The sequence below is a fragment of the Mustela erminea genome, chromosome 2 (genome assembly GCF_009829155.1).
Source record: "Mustela erminea isolate mMusErm1 chromosome 2, mMusErm1.Pri, whole genome shotgun sequence".
In the NCBI taxonomy this organism is placed as follows: domain Eukaryota; kingdom Metazoa; phylum Chordata; class Mammalia; order Carnivora; family Mustelidae; genus Mustela; species Mustela erminea.
Genome location: NC_045615.1, coordinates 14583213 through 14606136, shown reverse-complemented (window position 1 = coordinate 14606136; position 22924 = coordinate 14583213). Strand labels below are relative to the sequence as shown.

At 38.2% G+C, this 22924-nt stretch overlaps 1 protein-coding gene across 4 annotated transcripts in view; it reads right to left on the bottom strand.

Annotated features, from left to right (window-relative positions):
• KIF13B (kinesin family member 13B) overlaps window positions 1-22924 on the bottom strand; it is a 196471-nt gene that overhangs the window by 48690 nt on the left and 124857 nt on the right. For all 4 annotated transcript variants that reach the window (XM_032332283.1, XM_032332286.1, XM_032332285.1 and 1 more), the window contains exons 22-33: window positions 20772-20945; window positions 18799-18956; window positions 17718-17850; window positions 12874-13020; window positions 12189-12218; window positions 10518-10617; window positions 9827-9953; window positions 9029-9084; window positions 7071-7195; window positions 5649-5825; window positions 2851-2943; window positions 687-839 (exon numbers count right to left, since the gene is read on the bottom strand). In XM_032332283.1, the coding sequence (XP_032188174.1) occupies window positions 687-839; window positions 2851-2943; window positions 5649-5825; window positions 7071-7195; window positions 9029-9084; window positions 9827-9953; window positions 10518-10617; window positions 12189-12218; window positions 12874-13020; window positions 17718-17850; window positions 18799-18956; window positions 20772-20945 (1473 nt within the window). The remainder of the gene's footprint in view (window positions 1-686; window positions 840-2850; window positions 2944-5648; window positions 5826-7070; window positions 7196-9028; window positions 9085-9826; window positions 9954-10517; window positions 10618-12188; window positions 12219-12873; window positions 13021-17717; window positions 17851-18798; window positions 18957-20771; window positions 20946-22924) is intronic.

Here is a 22924-nt window from a genome sequence, read left to right as displayed (position 1 = left end):
ATATTCCTGGTTCTTTAAATCATAGATGTTTCTTTATGCCTTGGAAAGACCTAGTTCTAAACACTGTGGGGTATTCCAAGTTACCTAGATTCTACATTCTTTTCTGTATCTATTGACGGCCGCCTTGAAGCTGACCAAACAAAAGTTAGTCCCAGGAGAAAATCGCCAAAATTAGATCATTCACTTTTGTTTTTCATAAGGATTTTTGGTTAAAACCAAAAAAGCCTCCATATTACTATGTAAAATACGTTTAGGGTTCCACTAAGGATTAGGTATACTGCTGGCAGGCATCTCTACTATCCCTTTGAGAGATCCACCCTAAAGCTGTGGCAGGCATGACCAGCTAAACAAGAAAGGGCCCATTCTGCCACCTTCCTACATACTTCTTCAGCAACATTATTGTCCATTATCAAAGAATTTTTAAAGTAATTCTTCAGCCAGCAAGAGTTAAGTATTTTCTCCCATGACCTCAAAGCAACTTGATACCATTTAGCACCTTGGTAAAAGTAAACTTCCAAGTGGAGCTTTTGTATATTCACAGACTTAAGTGACAAATTTAATCTAAATTAATATGCTGCACTTAAACAGATGCTTCCAAAGTTTAGATGTAACAACGCTGAGAACTGCAGAGAGGCAAAGAGAATCAGGCTGGGTCCGCACCGCTACTACCAGCTCTGTTGGCTAACCTGGCGGAGACGATCTAAAGTGAGAAGGTTCTCCACAGCCAGCACACTTCTGAGGTATTTTTCAATATAAGCCTCTGAGTCAGCAGAAGCTGTGTTTTCAACATTAGCTGCCATTCTTGCTAATGTTTCTCGTTCCTCTACTCCCTGGGCATCCTGGAGAACAGAAAGTTGTGTATTAAAATTAAGTACTCTATAGAAGAAAACATAAAAGCTTCTTAATCTATACAAACATACACACAGACAGTACTGAGCTAACAAATGGGATGTATTCCAAAATTCCATTTTAACGCCAGCTTTTGGAACTCAAAATGCATTTTCCCAGAGAAATCGTGGTATAAATGGTGATCAGATTAACTTGCAAGGTTAAACCCAATGGCACCGAAACATAGCACATTCTTAATAAAACCGTCCTCTTCTTTTTTCCTACTGCAAACGAAAATGTTATTGGTTAGAAAGGATTTGGTGGAAATAGCTGGATATACAACCAACCACCACAATACTTCAGAAATAAATCACTGAGGCAAGAGACAGGAATGAGAAGCTGGGGTCCAAACAGTGCTAGCAGGAGGCAGACACAAGAGAGTAAGAATGAAAGTAGGGCGGCTTTCAACCCTTTCACTCAGCAGCCGACCATGGACGACATGTTCAACATGTGGCAGCTTCTAAAATTGGTTTTAATCCTCAATCCTCAACACAGGCTACAGGCAGTGTAGCTCCCACCAAGAAGAAAAGTATCTAGGTAAATTCTCACTCACTGTGCTTTCCCCCAGAGCCCAGTCCTGCTCCTCTCATGTGGGTGCCCCATGCATATCAATGGGACGCTCACAAGTCAGGGAGGGCTGTTGTTAGTGCATTTAATCATGTCAGGCTAGCTTGGCTCATAACAAATTACTCTTCTCAGAGAAAATCTGATACTTTATTTACTTGTGAATTTGTTATAATAATGTCACAAACTACAAAATATATAGCCATATGCCACTGCATCTTAAGATGCCATCAACTTCAAGGAAAAAAAAATATTTTATATACCACTAAGGAGAAAAAAAAACTGCCAATTAACTTTAAGATATCATTTATAAGACACATTCTAACATCAAAATTATTTTTAAAAATTTAAGCGAGCTTTTATTACAGATAAAATATGGAAGAATCTGGAAGGTGGCTTAAGTTCACAAAACTTCTACCCCCTATAGTGATTCATTTGGGCCTTTTAATAACCCTGAAAAGAAGCAATCATCCTCATTTTATAGATGAGGAAAAAGGAAAGCCACTAATTGGCAAAAAAAGGCAAGATCAGGAGTCAAGAGACCAAGTCCTAATCTTGCATTTTTTGCCAAAGTACAATGTGCATCTCCACGCTCACTCTTTGATTTCAAGCAGTGAGTGTCACAGAAGAAACTGCTCTACTCTTTTCCACGGTCCTTTTCTTAGAAGCCTCCCTTCCCCTACCCCATTACCAGCTGTGCCACAGACTGGATGAAGAAATCTGGGATTAAATATTAGGAAGCACATATATGAACTACATCATGCATCAAGCTTCCATGGCGGGGGGCGGTATTATTAACTCCATATGCTTGATTCCTATGACTTTCTCAGTTTAGAAAGAGAAGTAACAAGAAGAAAATAATAGAAACTATAATAATGGGAATTACAATCAACTGCTCAGTGTGTGCACAACAACTTATATATATATCATCTCATTTAATCCTTAAAAACAACCCTGTACAGAAGCTATCACTAACCTAATCTAATAAATGAAAAAAATTGAGGCTCCAAGTAACTTACAAAGTTCACCTCACTAATAGGTGACAAAAATAAGATTTCTGTGTGATTCCAAAACGCAAGCCTGAATCTCTGTTTTCAGGGACGCGCTATGTTACGTCCCTTTGAGGGGGACAATATTGTTACCTTATGTCTTCTAGGAGTGTTGATTTGCTTTTTAAAAGGAACTCCTTTAACAAAATACTAAAACCAGAACCTTTAAGCCACAAATATATTTTACAATGAATCACATTAAGATTAGGAAATTTCTTCTACAAATCTATAGTGTTTACCCAAATACACAACTTCACTGACTATTTATTTCTTAGTAGGTGACTTTCAAGGAGTTAGCTCTTTTTACATGTTTATTTTTAGTAAACTCAAACTTCATATGATCCTTCACCTCTGGAATATTGGAGACAATTTCAAAAGTCACTCCACAGCCAGGAATAGAACTTCGATGTGACATCTTTTTTAGGAGACTCTGAGCAAAACCCTAGAGAAAAACAAAAAAGAAAGATATGGTTTCCTACCTCAAAAACTGAGTTTTCATTAACAAAGAGCTCAAAGGATACTGCATTCACCCTAACCAAAAAGAAACAGCATATTTCCGATATAAACAAGCTGAAACCCAAATCACAAAATACAGGCTCTTCAACTTTGTCTCAGCACACAAAATCAATTTACTAGGCCCCTGCCCTTTGGCAGGTCCTACACCCAGTATATGAAGAATATAAACCCAAAACTCTGGAAACTGACACTGGGCATCTGGTTCAGGTCTACTTAAAGGCTACGGAAATAAGACTGTTGACTTCGATAAAATAAAATGACCTTCCTAAGATGTGAGTGAGGACTGGTGACTCTTACACTTTTTTTTCACCAGTACGATGGACATCTTGCAGCATGAATATTGACAAGTTCAGGCATTAAATTCTCGACCAAAGCAGGATCGTTATGAAGAATGATTTAAGAGTGCACGGTCATTGTTTATGCTGACTGTGCTCTTTGCACAGTTAAGAATTGAACCGTTGAATTAATGCATAGATGACTCATTTGAAGATGCTGCTAAGACTGAACATCCTGTAGAGGTTGAAGAGAGCGGGGGTGAGGGCAGAATACAATTGGTGAATAAAGATAAGAAGAAGAGAGAATTTTAAACCAACACCCAACCTTTTCCCTCATGCAAAAGGGAAGTAGGAAATATGTGAAAACTCCCAAAGAATATAGAAAAATTAAGCCACTTGGTCTTAGAAGTACATAATTTCACAACCTGTTTAATAATAATTTCTTTCCTATTCAGTGCTCTTTAGTTACTTTTTTAAAAGACCGTAGCTCTTAGAATGCAAAGAGACCACTGATTTCAGCCCTTCATGAGCCTTGCAATGCAGAGCCACAGCCCATTACACCAGTCAGGGACAGCTAAGATTTTTTTTTTCCATGGTTCGGGTGGGGAAGGGGGGTTGCTGTTGTTAATTTACCTTTTGTTTTCTTTCTGTATGGAGCTATTGAAGGTGATTTGCATGTATGAGCATCATAAGGAATATCAGCGTCATAGGGGAAGTCCCCATTCTTGTCATAAAGAAGCAATTTTTAGGACTGAAATATCTGAAACTGGGAGGAAAACTGGCATGTCCTAAAGTACTATCATGTCATTCAGTATCAATCTGATAATATCACGTCATTTCATCCAGGGGAAAAACAGAGGTAAATTCTTGCCGCTATAATAAAAACTTAAAAACAAATTAAAAACAAACAAAAAAGACACCACCACCAGCGGAAGCTTGGGTGACTCCACGATGCATCCTTTCTGTTAAGGATTCGGTGGGGCCGGTGCCGTACCAGGTCATCGCCTGGCAAGCAGAATCTCTAGCTCAGGAATGGCAAATCACTCTTCAAAATGCTCCTCAAGAGCAACTCATCTTTTTCTATCCTTTAAAGACTTCCGAGAAAAGAGAGTTGGAGAAAAGAGCGAACAGGGGACACACCATATACGTCTATAGCTCACCCGATGACCTGGATTTTATTGACGCTGGATTGCCAAGCTAAAGACCTGCAATTTTAACAGCATTACCACCAGTCTTCATTTCAAAGATGGATATCAGTGTGACATTTAGAACTAAAGATTAATTTTTAGAGGTGGAGATTACATCTAGGACTCTGTCAACCGTGACTGTGCTCTTTTAAATGAAAAGATTTCTTTTCATCTGTCCTGGTTTTAGTCAGTGTGTTGAGAAGGCCTCAAAAAAAGTGAGCACAGACAGTTCAAAGAATCCCTAGAATGAGCCTCCCAAATCCTGTATTTGCAAAGCCAATGGCAGAAATAGTTTATGTTCTTCCCTTGAAGCTGTCTACTAAACCCAGTCAGACGGCATGAGGTCCCTCATAATGCAGCTGCAACTGTGTGGATAGCCAGGGCCCCAACCTCTGCGGCACGCCCCGTCACAATGCCTGCCACACTCTGCTGCTTGAGGTCCCAGTCAGCCCTGCCCTGTCCTTCCTCACCCCCTGCACTGAACAGTGTATGTCCTCTGGCACCGTGTCTGTAAAGGAATGGCCAGCATGCTACCACCCTGGCTCTGATGGCTTCTCGGACTTGCTCAGTGTGAGCTCTCCATGGCTTCGCCCGTAGTCTTCCCGCACTCAGGGAACACCTGCCTTCCCGCACTAAGCCAATAGAGGCGCCATCTATTTATTCAGCTATACACGTCGACGGACACTGGCGGTTTCAAGATGCAGACTAATTCTAACTCGTCTTGCTATCCAAAAGCTCGACAGAGTACACTATCCAAATATTTGAGTCCACAAATTAGCAGAGATGACTGAGAGGGAAGAAGGAAGCAGAAAGCAGAGGGTGAGTCCAAGCAACAACTAATCTGTGGAGAACTGTCACGTCTTGTGCGACCCAAAGGTAAAGTCAAAAACCTAGAACTGCGCCTTGACGGGGCACTGGGGCACCCATCTGTGACTCTATAATAAGAAGGACTCACTGTAATAACTGAACACTATCTAGGAGAAAGTCAGAACAGCAGGGGCCGGGAATGAAGCAGACCCGACTACACGACAGCAAGGGTTGAGTTGAAGAGAAAACTGAATCGGTTCACAGAGGCTGTGTGGACAGGAGGCCAGAGCAATCATTCCTGGCCCTGCCCCTAATCGGACCTGTGATTAAAATCAGTTCTTCAACTGGGATTAATGACTCACCTGCCGGCCATGAACATGGACACAAATTCTTTTCCGTAATACCAGCTGCATGTCGGCCGGATGGCTGAGCTGGACTGTCACCCGCACAATCAGATACACGCGCTCATCTGCTGGGGTGCCTTTACTGAGCTGAGGACAGCTGTGCACGGCAGAGTCCCAAGAGGCTTCTGCTCTCACCTGCGGGGACCAAAAGAACATACTTTGTTTGCCCTCTCCTCCTGAACACAAAACACTTCACAAGGAAACATCCTGGCTTGGCTGAAGTTGGACATACTGGTCCCCACTGAAGATCTACTAGAAGTGGCCTGAAAGACTCCGGGATGTGAGGATGTGGCCTCCATCACTCTAGTCTGGGAAGTACGGGGGATAACATTCTTGGCTGGTGGGATTCCAGAAATGTTTTTATTTTGCAAAATGCTCAAACATAAAGGAAAGATATGAATTCAGGACAATGAACTCCTGTGTTATCTTCCATCTATAATCATCAGCTATTAATATTTTGCCACTTCTCCTTTCTCTTTCTTACAACTCATACACATGCAGGATTATTTTTTGCTGAACCACTTGTGAGTCAGTTCCAGACCTGTTACTCTACCTGCCTAAATAGATTAACAAGTGTCTTCTAACAGTGAGAACATCCTCTAACTTAACTATAGGACAATTCAGGAAATTTAACATCAACACAATACTATGATATAATACAGTCCATATTCAAATCTTTCAACTGTTCCAATCCAGGATCACTAACTGCACTTAGCTGTCATGTCTCTTTAGTCTACTTTGATCGGGAATGGTTCCCCAGCCCTTCTTTGTCACCCATGACACCATAGGACCACTGTTGTATAGAACGCATCACAGCTAGCTTTGCCCCCTACTATTGAAGTTTTGCATCTTTTAGGAATACCACTAAGGGATGATGTGCCCTCCAGAGCACCCCATCAGCTTTCCTCGCTTTAACTATTTTTTTACTTTTCCAGTATACTCAAAACTGGAAAGTAAGCCCCCACTGTACACACATCACCCAGATTCAAACATTATCAAGATTTTGCCACACTGCCTTTATCTACTCTTTTTTCCCTCTTCTTAAAAAGTCTTTACTTACTAAAGAATTAAAGGAGATCCCAAACGCTGTGTATTTTACCTCTATGTACTTCAGTAGCATTTCCCCAGAGAGGGGACCACTGCTGGCCTGAACTATGAATACTAACAGAGATCCTTTACCAGGAGGGGAACTAATTTGACCATCCACTTCTTCTGGAAGGGGTTCCACTCTTTCTGGAAGTCGCAGTAAAAGGTTTTCATTTATATTTCTTGAGAAATGTAAGCATTAAAATGATTACACTGCTGACTATTTCAAAAGATGTATGGAAAGGTTAAAGAAACTACTTTTCATATGATTTTCCCTACTTATGCTTTGTTTACCTCTCCATCATGCTGTTTTACAATCTGCAGTTCAAAGAACTCATCCTCTTCTTCCCCGGTTAGGGTAGCATCCCATCCACCAGCTTCTGGGTCATCAAGATTATCTTGAGAGCTGAAATCATCAGCTAAAACCAAGTTCCATTAAATCAGAGATCATTTCAAAGGATAACCCCTACCAGCTAAATTTCAATGTGCTTAGTATTAAAATTCTACTGCCTCAAATTTCATTTGCTTTTGGCTCTAAAATCTCACATGACATGGAAGAGAACCATTAAACAGTTCACAGTTCTTAGAGATGGACAGACTCTCAAGAAATTATCTTAACCAATCTCCTACCTTTATGCCTTATTTTACATGGAAGGCAAATGAAGCCAAGATACCCAAGAGATTACTCAAGATCAGCCCATAAATGTTAATGATAGAATTACAACCCAAATTCCCCATCTTTTAGTGCACTGAAGAAATGAGAAGCGAGAGTGATTCCAATTATTGGACCGTTAAGTTCAACAAAAGAATCAATTGGCTACATGAGCCAGAAACTTGGGAGGGTTGCCCCTTGGCCCTTTAGTTATTTAGTTCTAAGTCAGGCCCTCCCAACCCCCTATCCATCTTAAGCTTGTGAGTAGCCATCAAAGTATCTTTCTAGTATGTGGGCTTATGGGGATCAAGAATGAGCATCAGGCTGCACAAGTTCTTGATCATGTCTTGGGATGTCCATACAAACAGGTCTTCTATAAGCTTATTGTTTTCCGCTCTTACCTTTCTACACACGTGCACAAGCACATGCACACACGAGCCCCTCAACTATCTAGGAACCTAACGTAAGGACAGTAAGCCCCAGAGTAAGCTTCAGCCTCCAAGGCGCCAGAGAACAACAAGGTAGGCTAGAGAGCTGTGGCAAAACACGGAAACCCTCTCAGGTGGACAGACAGCAGAAGTGACTTGAGTATTATTTGCTAACTCTGTGTGCACACAAAATTTTCCATATGTCTAAATAAACCAAGTAGTACAAGATGCTAAATACCTTAGTTATTATAACTCACTTTCAGCTGGGTGGAAACAAACCACTGAGGACATCCAAGCTTGCCTATCTAGGACAGTTCATTATAATACACAGTTTCTCTGAGATGTTTTAGGAATTTAACTGCTGACTTTTACCTTATCCTTAGCTCTTTAATCTACCTTTTCATTTTTATTTTCCTTCCTTGGACAGAATAAATGTAAAATGTAGCCACATCTAAAATATTTTATATGAAGGAGAAAAAAGTCAGAAAAATTGGACAGTTTCTCACAAATAAGCAATGCAGGAATGAGGGCATAAGAATTCAGAGGGGCGCCTGGGGGCTCAGTGGGTTAAGCCTCTGCCTTCGGCTCAGGTCATGATCCCAGGGCCCTTGGACCAAGCCCCGCATTGGGCTCTCTGCTCAGTAGGGAGTCTGCTTCCCCCTCTCTCTGCCAAATAAACAAATAAATAATCTTTAAAGAACAACAACAACAACAAAAAAAAACGAACTCACAGAAAAGGTGAGAAATTTATTAGCTAAGATTAAGAAAACACCAGAGAAAAGAAAGCATCCTACATAAGCATCACTAGTTATTAGTCTTTTCCAGAGAGAAGTCTTTTCCTAAGAATAAAGAAGACAACACTGAAGCGTAGGGGAACACCTGCTACTGCTACCTCACATGAAGAGAAGAACAAAGCACACACGCAGCCATTACGGATTACCCAGTGAAATGTGCAAACGTCCTGGGATGAAACATACCTACCTCCGTTACAGAAATATTACTCTTACAGATAATTCATTCTTGGTCAAGTGTCAGTGTCCCTCTGCATACGTAAAATAGACCCTCACCTTATTCTTACTGAATTGCCTAACTGCAGACTTTGTTAGAATCTAAGTGTTACTCGGACACTAATTTGTCTGAGATAAGCCTTCAGAAAGTATCTCCTAACTTACCATTTAAGTCAAGGAATATAACAGGAATGTGTGTTTCCATCCCAGGAACTGGGGTCCTAAAACATAATAAACAAATAGCACCTCAAATAAAGCCGACTTTCTCAGCAGAATGTACTTCGAGACACAGCATTAATCCACACTGAGAATTATTACAGGTCAAGCCAATAATAACTGTGGGTATCGTGTTTTTGTCATAATTTCAAATCAGAGATGCCCCAAAGACTTACCTGTAAATGCTGCTTCTTTTCACTGGTGCTCTTGTGTATAATTATCATACATTCTGATCCTAGAATTCAGTCTTGTAACTGAAGCTTCTTTGTTTAAAGTTACTTTCTTAAAAAATTATATACTTAAGGGCCCCATATGGCTTAATTTACTATTTTTAATTTCTATAAAGTGGCACAGAACATTTGCTGACAGTACAGTTTAAGCCAGCACAAAACCAAAAACTCCTGGAGATGCAATTTTATTATGACCGAATGGTCTTTTAAGGGAATGACCCAAGTAATTAACATATTAACTTTCTTTTTTAATGCTAAGTGCAGTGGTATTAAATATTGATTTAGATTCTCAGAATTCTTAATTACTTGGGCCAATAACAATATTATTTAATAAAACAGTTTTAAGCCATAGTTATTTCCAACTCATGAAAATAATTTAACACTTCCTTTAATTCAAACTTTTCTCCCTATGCTACGATGAGTCTTCCATTAGTTGAAACAGAGGCAAAACTGATATGGAGAGTGGGAGGCTCCGTGAGCATCTGAAATGTCTGAAGACATGTGGCAGCGTTCATACCATTCTGCTGGGGCCCCTGGAATGCCACTGCCAGCAGAGGGGACCATGACTGCATTTCGCTCCTCAGTCAGAGTCAGCCTCATCTCTAGAAGTTGGGCTTCACGGTCAGCATCATCCTCTGTTTTATCTAGAACATCAAGAATGGAGATCAAATATAGACTTCTTGCCTGATTTACACTTTCATCCTGCATATCAATAGAATTTGACTGTATTCAGGTACTGGTTGATGAGGATTCACTGAAAACTTATTACTTCCCTAATTAGTATTAAAAAAAAATCACAGTAAGAAATGAACTATAAGCTAAAGAGCTGGTGTACTCTTACAGAAAGGCCATCTTTGGCTCATGGAAGGCCGCCATGGGCCAGCACATGAATAATTTCTTCCAGAATTAGAGGATTCAGGTGCTTTTGGATAAGAAATCAAGAATGTTAGCATCCTCCTTAATTTATTTTTGAAGGACAACGTTTACATACTTTATTTTCTCTTTGTTGGGGATGTGGGGAAACTTACAGAAAGACATCATTACAGTTAAATAAACGTTGTTCTGAAAGGATATGACACTAATAAGTAACATTCCTATACGCATTATTGATGTGTCCATCTACTTCTAATTTATATGGCTGCAAGTGAAATTAATTATGCACAGATTCGGTGTGAGGGGGGAGGAAATATTCAACTTGCTTTTCTTACCATGTTTACTGACAAGCTTCTGCAGTTGTTGATCTAAGTATTCCTGACGTTTTGTTAATGCATTTAGCCATTTTCTACGCAGTCTCTCTAAATCCCGATCCTGGAAGAAAGCAGGGGAAATTATGGCAGATATAATGTCAAGACAAGATATTTGAAACCAAAGCTTCCATCTACCTTACTCTAAGGCTTTAAAAATGTGAAGTATTATATATCAATCTGTTTATTACCACTACTAGTTGACTCCAATCATTATTCAGAACAGGAAACTCCAAAAATCAAAGCACTGCTGTTACTGGAAAAAGACAGCTTCTGAAAGGGCATTCTCTGATATCTAGAACCAGTTTTATTTCTATTGGTTCGAGAGGCAGAACTCCAAGTAACTAAGATCTACAATGTCCCTCTGCTGGATAAAAATCAGAAATACTTGGGCACCTGGCTGGCTATCAGGAGAGCATATGACTTTTGACCTCGGGGTCATGAGTTTGAGCCCTGCACAGAATGTAGATATCACCAAAAAAAAAAAAAAAAAAAAAAAAAAAAAGTAAACCTAAAAAAAAAATCACAAATACTACTCAATAATCTTCAATTCTATATCTGTGGGAACCATCATAGGAATTCCTCAAACTTCTTACCTTGTTTCAGCCTTCAACATGTTTCACTAGTCTCTACAAACAGCATGTAAATGCTTCTCTCCCTTGTTTCTTGTGGGGGGTTATTTGGAGCAGAGAGGGGGCGTTATCACCAGACTAAGAACTCTACCAGTCAACACCCGACTGTATACCAATCTTGCCTCATTTCCTTTCATAATAAAGTTAACAGGACTGGGTAGATCAGTGGAATGCTGAGGATACAGTGTGTATCTGGATTTCACTAAAGCACTTAACCAAATAGCTCATGACGTTCTTGTAGACAAGATGGAGAAATGTGCAATGAATCTACTTGAATGAAATCATAAATGACTGAAATATCACATCCAAAGAACAATGATTAATGGAATAATGTCAGCTTAAAAGAAGTCTCTATTGTTGTGCCATAGGACTCTGTATTTAACCCTATCTGATCCAATATTTTTATCAGTCACTTATAGGAAGGCAGACATTTTTATCAAATTATAATGATGCAAAACCAGGAGAGTGACTACACTGGATGACATAATCAGGATCCAAAGAGCTCTGACAGTCCTAAACAATGACTAGCAAGCCTAACAAGATAGAACTTGACAGACATAAACAAAATCTTGCAGGAGATAAGAAAGAGGGGTGGCGGGCAAAACCAAACCTGTGTGACTCTTGGAAGTGGGAAAGGGAGACCTGGTTTAGAAGATGGAAAATACCTAACCAGTGTTGTTTGACTGAGGCTCATTATGAGATAGCTCTTACAGGGGAAAGTGTGGGTGACTCCACTCAAGGAGAGAAAGAGTGCAAGAATAAGCATCTGGAGAAATGGATCTGTAGGAAACTTAGATGCAGAGCTCCAGGTTTGGAAAAGGGTAACAGTCACAAATGATTTCCTACACTGAAGTCTACGAAACTTGTTTTAATTTGAGAAAAAGCAGTATTTGATTCAAAATTAACTGTGTAGTTATTAAATAACAGTATGACAAGGCTCAGGAATGCGTGATTCAGCACAGGAATCAAGCACATTTGATGAGGCCAACAGGTACTTCCTTACCTGGTAGCTGTCCATGTCCTCCTCTTCCTCCTAAAAGAAAAAAATGTAAACTAAAACAATCATGTTTCCAGGAGTCAGGCTATGCTCAACAACCAGAATCTTTTCCCATACTTTATATTTTCTAATTTAGTGAATATACTATTTTATTTCCCACCTATGCTCACCCTACTCTCAGTTTTTTATAGTTTTCAGGAAGTTGGAGTCAAACCTTAAGCTTCTCACAGGAAAGTGAAGAACACTCATTTGACCTTTTCAGGAACCAGTACAATACTTCCCCTGCTGGGTTTATAGTCCCACTCCCCAGGAGAAATCAAACACCTGCTGGCAAACAGTCTTTACAAGCCAGCAGGGGGTTTCTGCAGAGGGGGTGGGTGATAGGGGAAGTTAATCACTAGTAGACAACTGAGGAATTTCTAGAGACTTCAATGTCTTAACCCTCAGTCTGCCATTTACCAGGGCAAAACCAACAGTCTGGTGCAAGTCTGGTGCAAGTGCAGCGATTCCATGCTAATGCAATATAGTTAAAAAAAAAAAAAAAAAAAAGAAAAAGAAAAAAGAAATCAAAGAAAAACAAAAGAAAAAACTGAAAGAATTGTTCATAGAAGGCAGTTTTCTGTCAGGTTCCAAAAGACATTCTTATCTTGTTAGGTCTTTCAGCAAGAACATAACTGGCACAGAAACTTACATGAAAGGTCTCATGAGTCTTCGGGGATCTCAGTGTTCTAACTTTTACACATCCAATGCCAACAGACAATATACATTCTTCCATCAATGGTAAAGTCCCAGATTCCTGCACAGACTTCACTTCCACTTGGACTCGCCGGGACTGTCCCTGTATCACAGATATTTTGCTTAAAAATCAGTTTAATTTCTAAAAATTTGGTTTAGAGAGACCCCTACAGGCTGATGTTGAGAAAGCATTTAACTCTGAAGACAGTTTCACCATATATTAAAAACTAAGCAGTAAACTACCAATTGAAAAAGTAATCAGGAAAAATAATTTACCTTTTCAGCAAATAGAAAGACATGGAATATTTATGGCTTGCATACTTTTTCAATAAAAAGAAACATTAAGAGAAAACATTCTAACAAAAGAAATGCAAAAAAGAAAAGCACAATAAAAACTGTTAAACTCACTTATAAAAAATACAAATTAAAATAAGCACAATAGGGGCGCCTGGGTGGCTCAGTGGGTTGAGCCGCTGCCTTTGGCTCGGGTCATGATCTCAGGGTCCTGGGATCGAGTCCCGCATCGGGCTCTCTGCTCAGCGGGGAGCCTGCTTCCTCCTCTCTCTCTCTGCCTGCCTCTCTGCCTACTTGTGATCTCTCTCTGTCAAATAAATAAATAAAATCTTTAAAAAAAAATAAAAAATAAAATAAGCACAATACATCTTTATTTTCACTTACTAAACTAGCAATTATCTTTTAAAAAGGTAATTTCTGATAGTGCCCATAGTTTATAAATCAGGCGATTACATACATTGTTGCTGGGAATATAAACTGGTAAAGCTTTCTGCAAGGCAATCTGCCTTAAAAATATAAGGATCCCTTGACCAGCAATTCGACTTTCTAAGAATCTGTTCTCAGTAAATAATCATATATTGTATAAGGAATCTTAAAGCAATATATGTTAAGAATAACAAAAAAACAGACACAAATAAATATATAATATTAAAACTATTCAAACTGTGTGTATATAATAAAATATTAGTCATTAAAATATTGCTGGAAGAAAACATATGTGATATATTAAGTTAAAAAGTATGATTGGGGCATCTGGGTGGCTCAGTTGGTTAAGCGTCCAATTCTTGATCTCATGATCTCTGGGTCATGAGATCAAGTCCTGCATGGGGCTCAATACTGGCTATGGAGCCTGCTTTAAGATTCTCTCTTTTCCTCTCTTAAAAAAAAAAAAAAAAAGCATATGGTAAACAATGTTAACCAGACCTTTAAAAAAAAAAAGAGATTACCAAACCCAATAATATAGTATGATCTACTTTTAAAAATAAGCTGTCAGAAATAAGAATGATGACCACTACCCTGGATTCACCACTCTAATCCCCCAAAATTTAAAACCCGGCTGCAAAATGAAAAATTGAGCAGAGAGAAGCTGTTCCGTCTTACATAAACTTTCATAATAAACACAATGTAATCCTCTATGTTTATAATGAAGTAGTATTTTACAAGAAGATCCTCCATATTCCCAAAATACTGACCTCAAAGTCAGTTTATGAATTTCAGGGATGTAAAACAGAATTTGAACAATGGAATCTGCATGTATAACTTTAAGTCAGTTACTCTTCGCCTCTTCCATCAGATTTTAATTCCCAAGAGCTTCATGTTATCAGGGAAATCAATTTAGGCAGTGATTAATCAGAAGACTAGATTTGAAGAGATGTGTTACAGATGTTTTTGATTTAGTATTTTCCAAGGGTTATGTGTCAGGTATCTTGTGGAAAGAGTACCTCAGAAAACATTTTAATTTAAAATAGTTCAGTCATTTCAATTAGCTACAGTTTTGTTTGTTTACTTTGTTTAAAACAAAAAGTAACCTACTGTGTGTGTGGGGCCACACTGGGAGGGTGAGTCCGAGGCACTGTAGGGGGAGGGTGAGTCTGAGGCACTGTAGGGGGAGGGTTCAAGGTTGGCACAGAAAGAAAAAGGAGGGAAAGATCCAGAACAGCTACTGTCCCACAGAAAAGTTTTTAAACATTATACTTAAACTCACAGGTTGAACTTCCTGTAACTGCTAATATTTGAGCTTTTTTAAACTACAAAACAGGCAATTTCATATGGCGTACGTAGTAAGTTCTCCTCTGCTGTTTTACTGTTCAAGAACAGTAGGTTCTAGTTTTGAAATATTTTAATTCAAATGAGCCTACCATCCAAGTCCTTCTATCAACAAGCCACACGTGCTTCTATAACCTCCTCTTTTACTGCTTTCCAGGTCTTCCTACATGTTACTTTCTCCCCAAATTTACCTAATTCCAACCATTGTGTCTTTATTCTTGCTGTTTATGTATGAAAAAAAGCCTTTGCACTACTGATTCAGCATCCATGTCAAGACCAACACCCTTCAAAAAAAAGAACCTTTCCTGATGAACTCAAGTCATCTTTGAACACTTTTAGTAAAGGTTGTCAGAAATAGGACAAATACTTATATTCTATTTATACTAAACCATAGAGAATTATCTGGTCTTGCCTTCCAGGGAACAAATTTCTGAGGCATCCAAAAAAGAAATATATATAGCTTTAACAGATGTTCAGAAAAAGATGTTCTTCACACCCTTAAGAATCCCATTTTATGTATATATCTGATGCCATAGTTTAAACTAATTTCCTTTTCCTTTCTGTTCTTTGCCCATACATGAATGAATTTGCTAAAACCCACTTGCTGGGGTCAGAGAACAAATGCTGATCAGCTTTCCCCTTCTGAAACATTCAGAACTTAAACATTTAAGTAAACTTTCTTTTTCCTTTAACCTTTTCTCATATTCTGCTTTGAATGATTTCAACATTTATTTTCAAGAGCTATTCTAATATCTTTCCATTGTTCTAAAGTATAGAAATTATCATGGTATATAATATTCTATTAAATTTTGAATTGATGTAATGTACAGTAAAAAAAGAGTATTTCTGGGTGCCTGGGTGGCTCAGTGGGTTAAGCTGCTGCCTTCGGCTCAGGTCATGATCTCAGGGTCCTGAGATCGAGTCCCACATCGGGCTCTCTGCTCAGCAGGGAGCCTGCTTCCCTCTCTCTCTGCCTGCCTCTCTGCCTACCTGTGATCTCTCTCTGTCAAATAAATAAATAAAATCTTTAAAAAAAAAAAGAGTATTTCCAAATCTCCCATGTAAATTCTACTAAGATATTTTCTCTTTAGCTGGAAGCAGAAACGCTTTACAGATTATAATCCACTTGCGGTTAAGTGACAATTCCTACCTATTTCTCTGCTACACTGATTCCTGGCTGGCATTCATATCTACTTAGCTGCATTTATTTAATACCTCCTGCAGTATCACAGAAAGATATTTGGTCTTTGTCCTCAGGTCCTGGCAGAGAGCTCCTGAATCTCTCAGAACTTCCTGAGCGATAATGATTATAAGTGTATCTTTTAAAAGATGCAACTTTAAATCTGGCAGTTCTTGGTAGGCCCCCAGGTAGCTTTAGGAAGGGGGCTGGTAGCAAAAAACAAACAAACAAACAAAAAAAAAACAAGCCTTCACTGGTAGTTTGTAACTGTCAGCCCCCCCCCCGCCCCCCGCCAAAACCTCTGTGCAGAGCAGAGAAGGTATGGAGATAAGTTAATCACCCATGGCCAAGCTTTATGCCTTCATAATGAACATCCATAAAAGCCTACAAACAATGAGGTTCAGTGAGCTTCCTGGCTGGGGACAAATCAAGATGGTGGAAGGGTGGCACACCCTGAGAGGACATGAACGCTCCTTATACCTCTTCCCAGACTTTGTCCCAAGCATCTCTTCCATTGGGCTATTCCTGAGTAGTATCCTTTATTTTAAAAGACTAGAAACAGTAAGTAAAGGGGAGGAGAGGTGGGCAAACCCCTGACTTTGTAGCCACGTTGAATAGAACTGAGGACCAGATACTTGCAACTGGCATCTGCAGTGAGGGCAATCTTGTGCTTAAGTCTGAGCCCTTAAACCTGTGGCGTCTGACACAAAACCGAACTGCATTGTGGGACACCCCATTGGTGCCTGCAGAGAATCAGACAAATGGCTGGTGTTGGGAGGAAAAGAACCCTTTCACCTTCCAAGTACCAAGTACTATGCTTCACATACAGTATCTCTAAACCTCATACTAGTCCTACAAAGTCGGTATTATCATCACACTTCCACTTTATACCTAAGAGAAGGTTCTGAGAGGTTACAGAACTTGCTCACACATTTAGGGCTACGCGGTGGGAGACCAGAACTGAACCCTAGCACGTTACTAGCCTGTGAAGTGCTCGTTCTTTCTGCCATGTCACACTGATACTCCTTGTGTTCAGAAATATTCTAATGTAACACTGCATCATACGTTTCTACTGTCTCCTGCAACTCAATTCTAAGTCATTATTTAAAGTTTATCTTTTTGCTTACTCAAAGTTGAGAAGCTGGTTTTAAAATATTATAATTAACAATTTTTTTAAAAAGATTTTATTTATTTATTTGACAGAGATCACAAGTAGGCAGAGAGGCAGGCAGAGAGAGAGGGGGAAGCAGGCTCTCCGCTGAGCAGAGAGCCCGATGCGGGGCTTGATCCCAAGACCTGAGATCATGACCTGAGCCGAAGGCAAAGGCTCAATCCACTGAGCTACCCACCCAGGTGCCCCTATAATTAGCATATTTTTTTAAATGAAAGGAAATAGGTATGTAATAGGAGACAATTTTAATAAAAGGATGGACTTGGAGAGTCTAGATTTCATTATCACCAATCAGATATTTCTGCTAACAGGAATCCAGTATTAAGCTTTACAGTGCCAAAGAATTTAGTATTATCATTCAGAATGATAACTTCCACAATTCTGTTACCTGCCGGAGTTGAAAGATTCCTCCTGTTGGCACATCCTTTGCAGAAATTACTTCTACAGGGCAGTATTCGCCATTCTCATTCTGTTCCAAGATTTGGACCCAGAACTCCACTTTTCTGGTAACTTCACTCCATCTAGGAAATAGTTAAAGTTCTTGGAAAATCACACATTTCTATTTCAATACAGGCAGCTTAGGATCCTTCACATGGAAACTAACAATGGTAATGACCTCCAAACAGAATAATTCAGTAGAATGACCTGTAGTTCAATGAGTAATATACAAATATATACTACCAAATATAACTAAACCAAAATTAAACAAATTTAACATCAGAACTAGAAATGGTTCCTTCAGTTTGTTCAAAAAGGTATGATAATTACAAATCTATTTCAAAGTGGTTACTCAAAAATCTAAATATGGTAATCAGAGGTCCAGAAGAAAGTACAATGATTATCTTCACATAGATAAAGGTAGTGATATATATGCTCAATTTAGTAACTTGAAAAGAATCTTTGCTCAGATTAATAACAGAATCAAGGAAAAAAACCTCAATTCTAGTTAAGGATTTGCTGAAACATTCTAAACCCAAAACAAGAAAACAAGAAAATCTGGATCTCTTTTATGATAAGATGGAAAACACGAATATCCCCTTTCAGCCATTCCATTTTAACATTCTTTTAAAAATCCTGGTACAAATACCTGCCTCCTTCCATGACTGATGGCATTTCAAAAGAACACTGCACTAAAGACAACATAAGTAAAACCTGAATTCTAGAGTATATCTTGATCCATTCTCCCTACAGTTGATTAACTAGAAGTAATTCAGAATAAGCAACTATTCTCCAAAAATTCATTCACTCTTTATTCTTAACTAACTCTACATTTAATATCTCTTCCGTCACTCTTCAAAGTTCACTCCTGTAAGGAAGTTTAAATGTGCTATAAATACCCTGGAAACAATAGCATCTATCCCTGGAATACTGGTAATGCTCAGGAAAAAGCTATCTTTATAAAGGGCAGTATTAATCTCTAGCAAGTCTTCAAAATTATAAATGGAATCAGAAGGATATCCAAAATTCACCTGTCTCGAAGACTGCGTGTTTTTGCTTGGATAATCCCCAAATCCCACAGGGCTGGGTTTTTCCGAGGATCATTCATCTTATGGCCATATACTTCAATTGCCAATGCCCCTTCTGAAAGATGTTCAATGAAGTCTTCAGTAATGTTAACAGAAAACTCCTGAAAGAAAATAATTACAGAGGAGGAAGTACTTTCTGGTAACCTTATGATCACTTATATCCACTGCCATAAACCCACTTCATGGAGAAAAGAAATGAAAAAAAAAGTTTTAGTTATAGAACATAACTGTCATCTAATGTACATAATGAATGCTCAGATGGTCTGACGTTCTTGACTTCAAACATAATTATAAATCTGATTTTTAAAAATATTTTTCACCTTGAAAATCTATTTTGAAGGACGAGCATTATATTCTGTTTTCTTAGCAAAATTTAGGAAGCTATTTTTAAAGTACTAATAATTATATTAAGAATTTCAGCAATGATTTACAATGTCTTGATATAAAAGTTATTAGATGCAGTATGGTAGTAATGCGTTACGGTAACAATTTTTCCTAGCTTTTAGGAAGTTAATTTTATCTCTAATAACAGGAGAGTAAGGAAATAAATAATGATCATCAGTGCAAATAAAATCACCTAATTTTTAAAAATTCTCCCAATCTGTCCATCTTTACAAGATATATATGATAGCATTTTACAGTAATTACTAAGCTCTAAAACAGTTTATTGTAAAAAGTCATAGAACCTATATTTCTCTTTCACTATCACTCTCTCTCAATCTTTAACACACTAAAGGTATTTCTATGTTTTAAATAGATTAGAAAGAGACCACTCCCTTGAAAACAATGAGATGGACTAATTGTGGTACAGTTAAGAAAAAAAAAAAACGATCAAGAGTCTGACTAGCCATGGGTTAATTGATTCCTCTGTACCAGATGCTTCTGCTGAAACAAAAAAATACCATTATCAAATACAACCGTGATAAAGATCAAATGAAAGAATATCATAAAGTGCTTAGCAGAGCATTAGGTATTCGATAAAGTTCATTCTTGTCTCTTTTATATCTTCACTTTCTCTAAATACCAGTTTCTTAAACTTTTTAGATGACAATTTCTCCAGTAGTCTAATACAAAACATGGGTTCCTTTGAGAAGGGTATATAGAGTTGACCCTTAAACAATGTTGGAATAACAGGCACCAAACCCCTGTGCAGTCAAAAATCCACACATTACTTATGACTCCCCCAAAATGTAATTACTAATAGCCTACTTTTGACCAGAAAGCCTTTCCAATAACATAAACAGTTGATTAACACGTATTTTGTATGTTATGTATATTGTATACCACATTCTTACAATAAAGTAAGCTAGGGAAAAGAAAATGTTATTAAGAAAACTAAAAGTGGGGGTGGGGGTGGGGGTGTGCCTGGGTGGCTCAGTAAGTTAAGCATCCAGTAAGTAAGTTAATTGATTTTGGCTCAGGTCATGATCTCAGGGTCATGAGTCTGAGCCCCACATAAGGCTCCACACTCTGCATGGACCCTGCTTTATTCTCTCTCTCTTCCTCTGCCCCTCCCCACCCCAAAATTAATTAATTAAAAGTAAGTAAAACATTAAAAATTAAAAAAAGAAAACCAAAAGGAAGAGGAAACACATTTACAACCTGTGTTGGGCAAGGGTCAGCTGTATCCATATTCACACAAAAGTAAATTTTGACTGTGGAGGAAGAGTTAAAAGCACTGACACTTTAGCATCTGTCACCCAGCTTTACCGAGATATAACTGACATATAACACTGTGTTAATTTAAGGTATATAATGTATTGATGACATTTCGGTTTCTGACTCCAACTATACTCTAAGAAACTCTGATACAAGATATATATTGATATCAAATTAGTAACAAAATAATGCTCACTTTACAGTTTTGTTTTTACCTAAGTAATTAAATGCTGGCCCAGTCTGGAAAACAAACTTACATTGCAATGATCAAAGACAACCATGCACTGAGGCTCCTTGCTGACAGGAGAGGAGGAAGAGGTATCAACTTCAGGTGCAACAATTACTGGCTCCTGTTGATCCCAAAAGTTGTACTTACAGAACACAAAGTGGGACAGATGCTGTGGCAACCCAGTGGCTTGGAGTATTTTAACCTGAAGGAAAGGGAAGGCTCTGTTTTTAACTCAGAAAAGGTACAAGTATCTTGAGTCAGATAATGGGTCCCAGTCTTGACTGTGTCACTACTGGTTTTTGTTGACCAAATCCCCTTCACTCTGGGGCTGTATTTCTTCATCTGGGAAATGATGACAACAACTGTCATATTTAGTGAGACACTGACAGAGGGTAAAATGACCTTGACTATAAACTTGGATGTTTTCAAACATTTACAGGCCAATTCTAGTTTCTTATAACATCATCATCATCATATAATAATAATAATAATAAACTCAGAAAAGGGAAGTTCTCAACCATCAATACCAATCAATGATATGAATTTGGCTAACTATGGATATATCCCAAAAACATAAGATTGCTAAGAATGATGAATGAAGAATGAAATCAGCGTATGTGCCAAAAGGGAATATTCAGTAAAGAGCAAAAAACCATTTATTTGATATTCTGAAGGCTAGAAAAGAATAAGATTCTAAGTAGAAAGTTATATGCTACTAGAGGATTTTTTGTTAAATTTTAAAGGCATCCGGATATACTCTGAAGATCAGGAGGGATGAAGGAAGGGGATTAAAGACGGTGAATGCTGACCATCTCTGTACCAATTCTTACGGAGGGCCTTCTCCTTGCAGATTTAGGGGAGATGAATCAAAGGAAATGTGCCCTGGACTGCAGGAGTGTAAGGTTTTGTGATAACAACATGTAATTAGAAATACATGTCTAATCAGACCCAAATGTGCCAGGAATAAATGCCCATAATGGATTTTAAAGCAGTCAAAAATTCTAAATATGGTTTTTGGCAGGTAGTGTAAGCTTGATTTTTTAAGCTCCAATTTTTGTGGTAAGTTGTGACGTTCCAAAACTCCCAACTATGAAGGAAACTAAACTCTAAAATTAATGAACCAAAACTAAATTGACTTTTTAATTGATTATGGGCTGACTTTCATATGACTGAGCATTGATCATTTATTATGTTCTTCACTTGATCACTTCCTGCACATTGCATAATATGCTGTGCCTCCAGTAAATAAATTTATCAAAAAATAAAATTGAATGTGTGGCCAAAGTTGATGACAGTTCAGCAAATACAATCACAAATACAATTGTCTTAATGTTTCAGGAAGCATTAATAGTAACATAGAATATCAGGCAAATCAGATGACTTTTTTCTTCTATACCAGGTACATAATGGGTAAGCAATGGTTGAGAACTCCTATTTTTACTCATTTTTCCCAATGGCAACAACAGTTCGAAACATTTAGACAGCAATTCCATAATAGGCTACAAAAAAACAGACTGACTAATGCATTTTATTCGTATAAACCCAACAGAGAATTCAGTGTTCGGCAATTAATTTTTTGTTCATTCTAAAAACCATCACTTTTTCATTAAGTGTTTAAAATTTTTTATTATATTCTTCAAGGTGAGACAACATGATATTTGATAAGATTACAAGATTTCAGGGAGCCTGGGTGGCTCAGTGCATTAAGCCTCTGCCTTCGGATTGGGTCATGATCTCAGGATCGTAGGATTGAGTCCCGCATCAGGCTCTCTGCTCAGGGGAGCCTGCTTCCCTTCCTCCCTCTCTGCCTGCCTCTCTGCCTACTTGTGTTCTCTTAAATAAGTAAATAAATAAATAAATAAATAAATAAAATCTTTAAAAAAAATTACAAGATTTCTATAGAATATAGATCTAAATAAAACTCTGCCATATATTAGTTCCTGTTTTTAAGCAGATTAAATTCTTAGTTTTCTTAGGCTGAGACTTCTCCTACGTGAAACAGGATAGCTACCTAATGATACTGGAGTGAGAACTGACCATATCAATGGAATAAAATGAATGAAAACACATCAAAGCATTGAGTGGACAGATGTTGGAAACATACTTCCTTATGATTAAATTCCTTCTGAAAGCCAGTATTTTTTCTAAGAAACCTATCTCAATTTTAAGGTTGAAATAAAT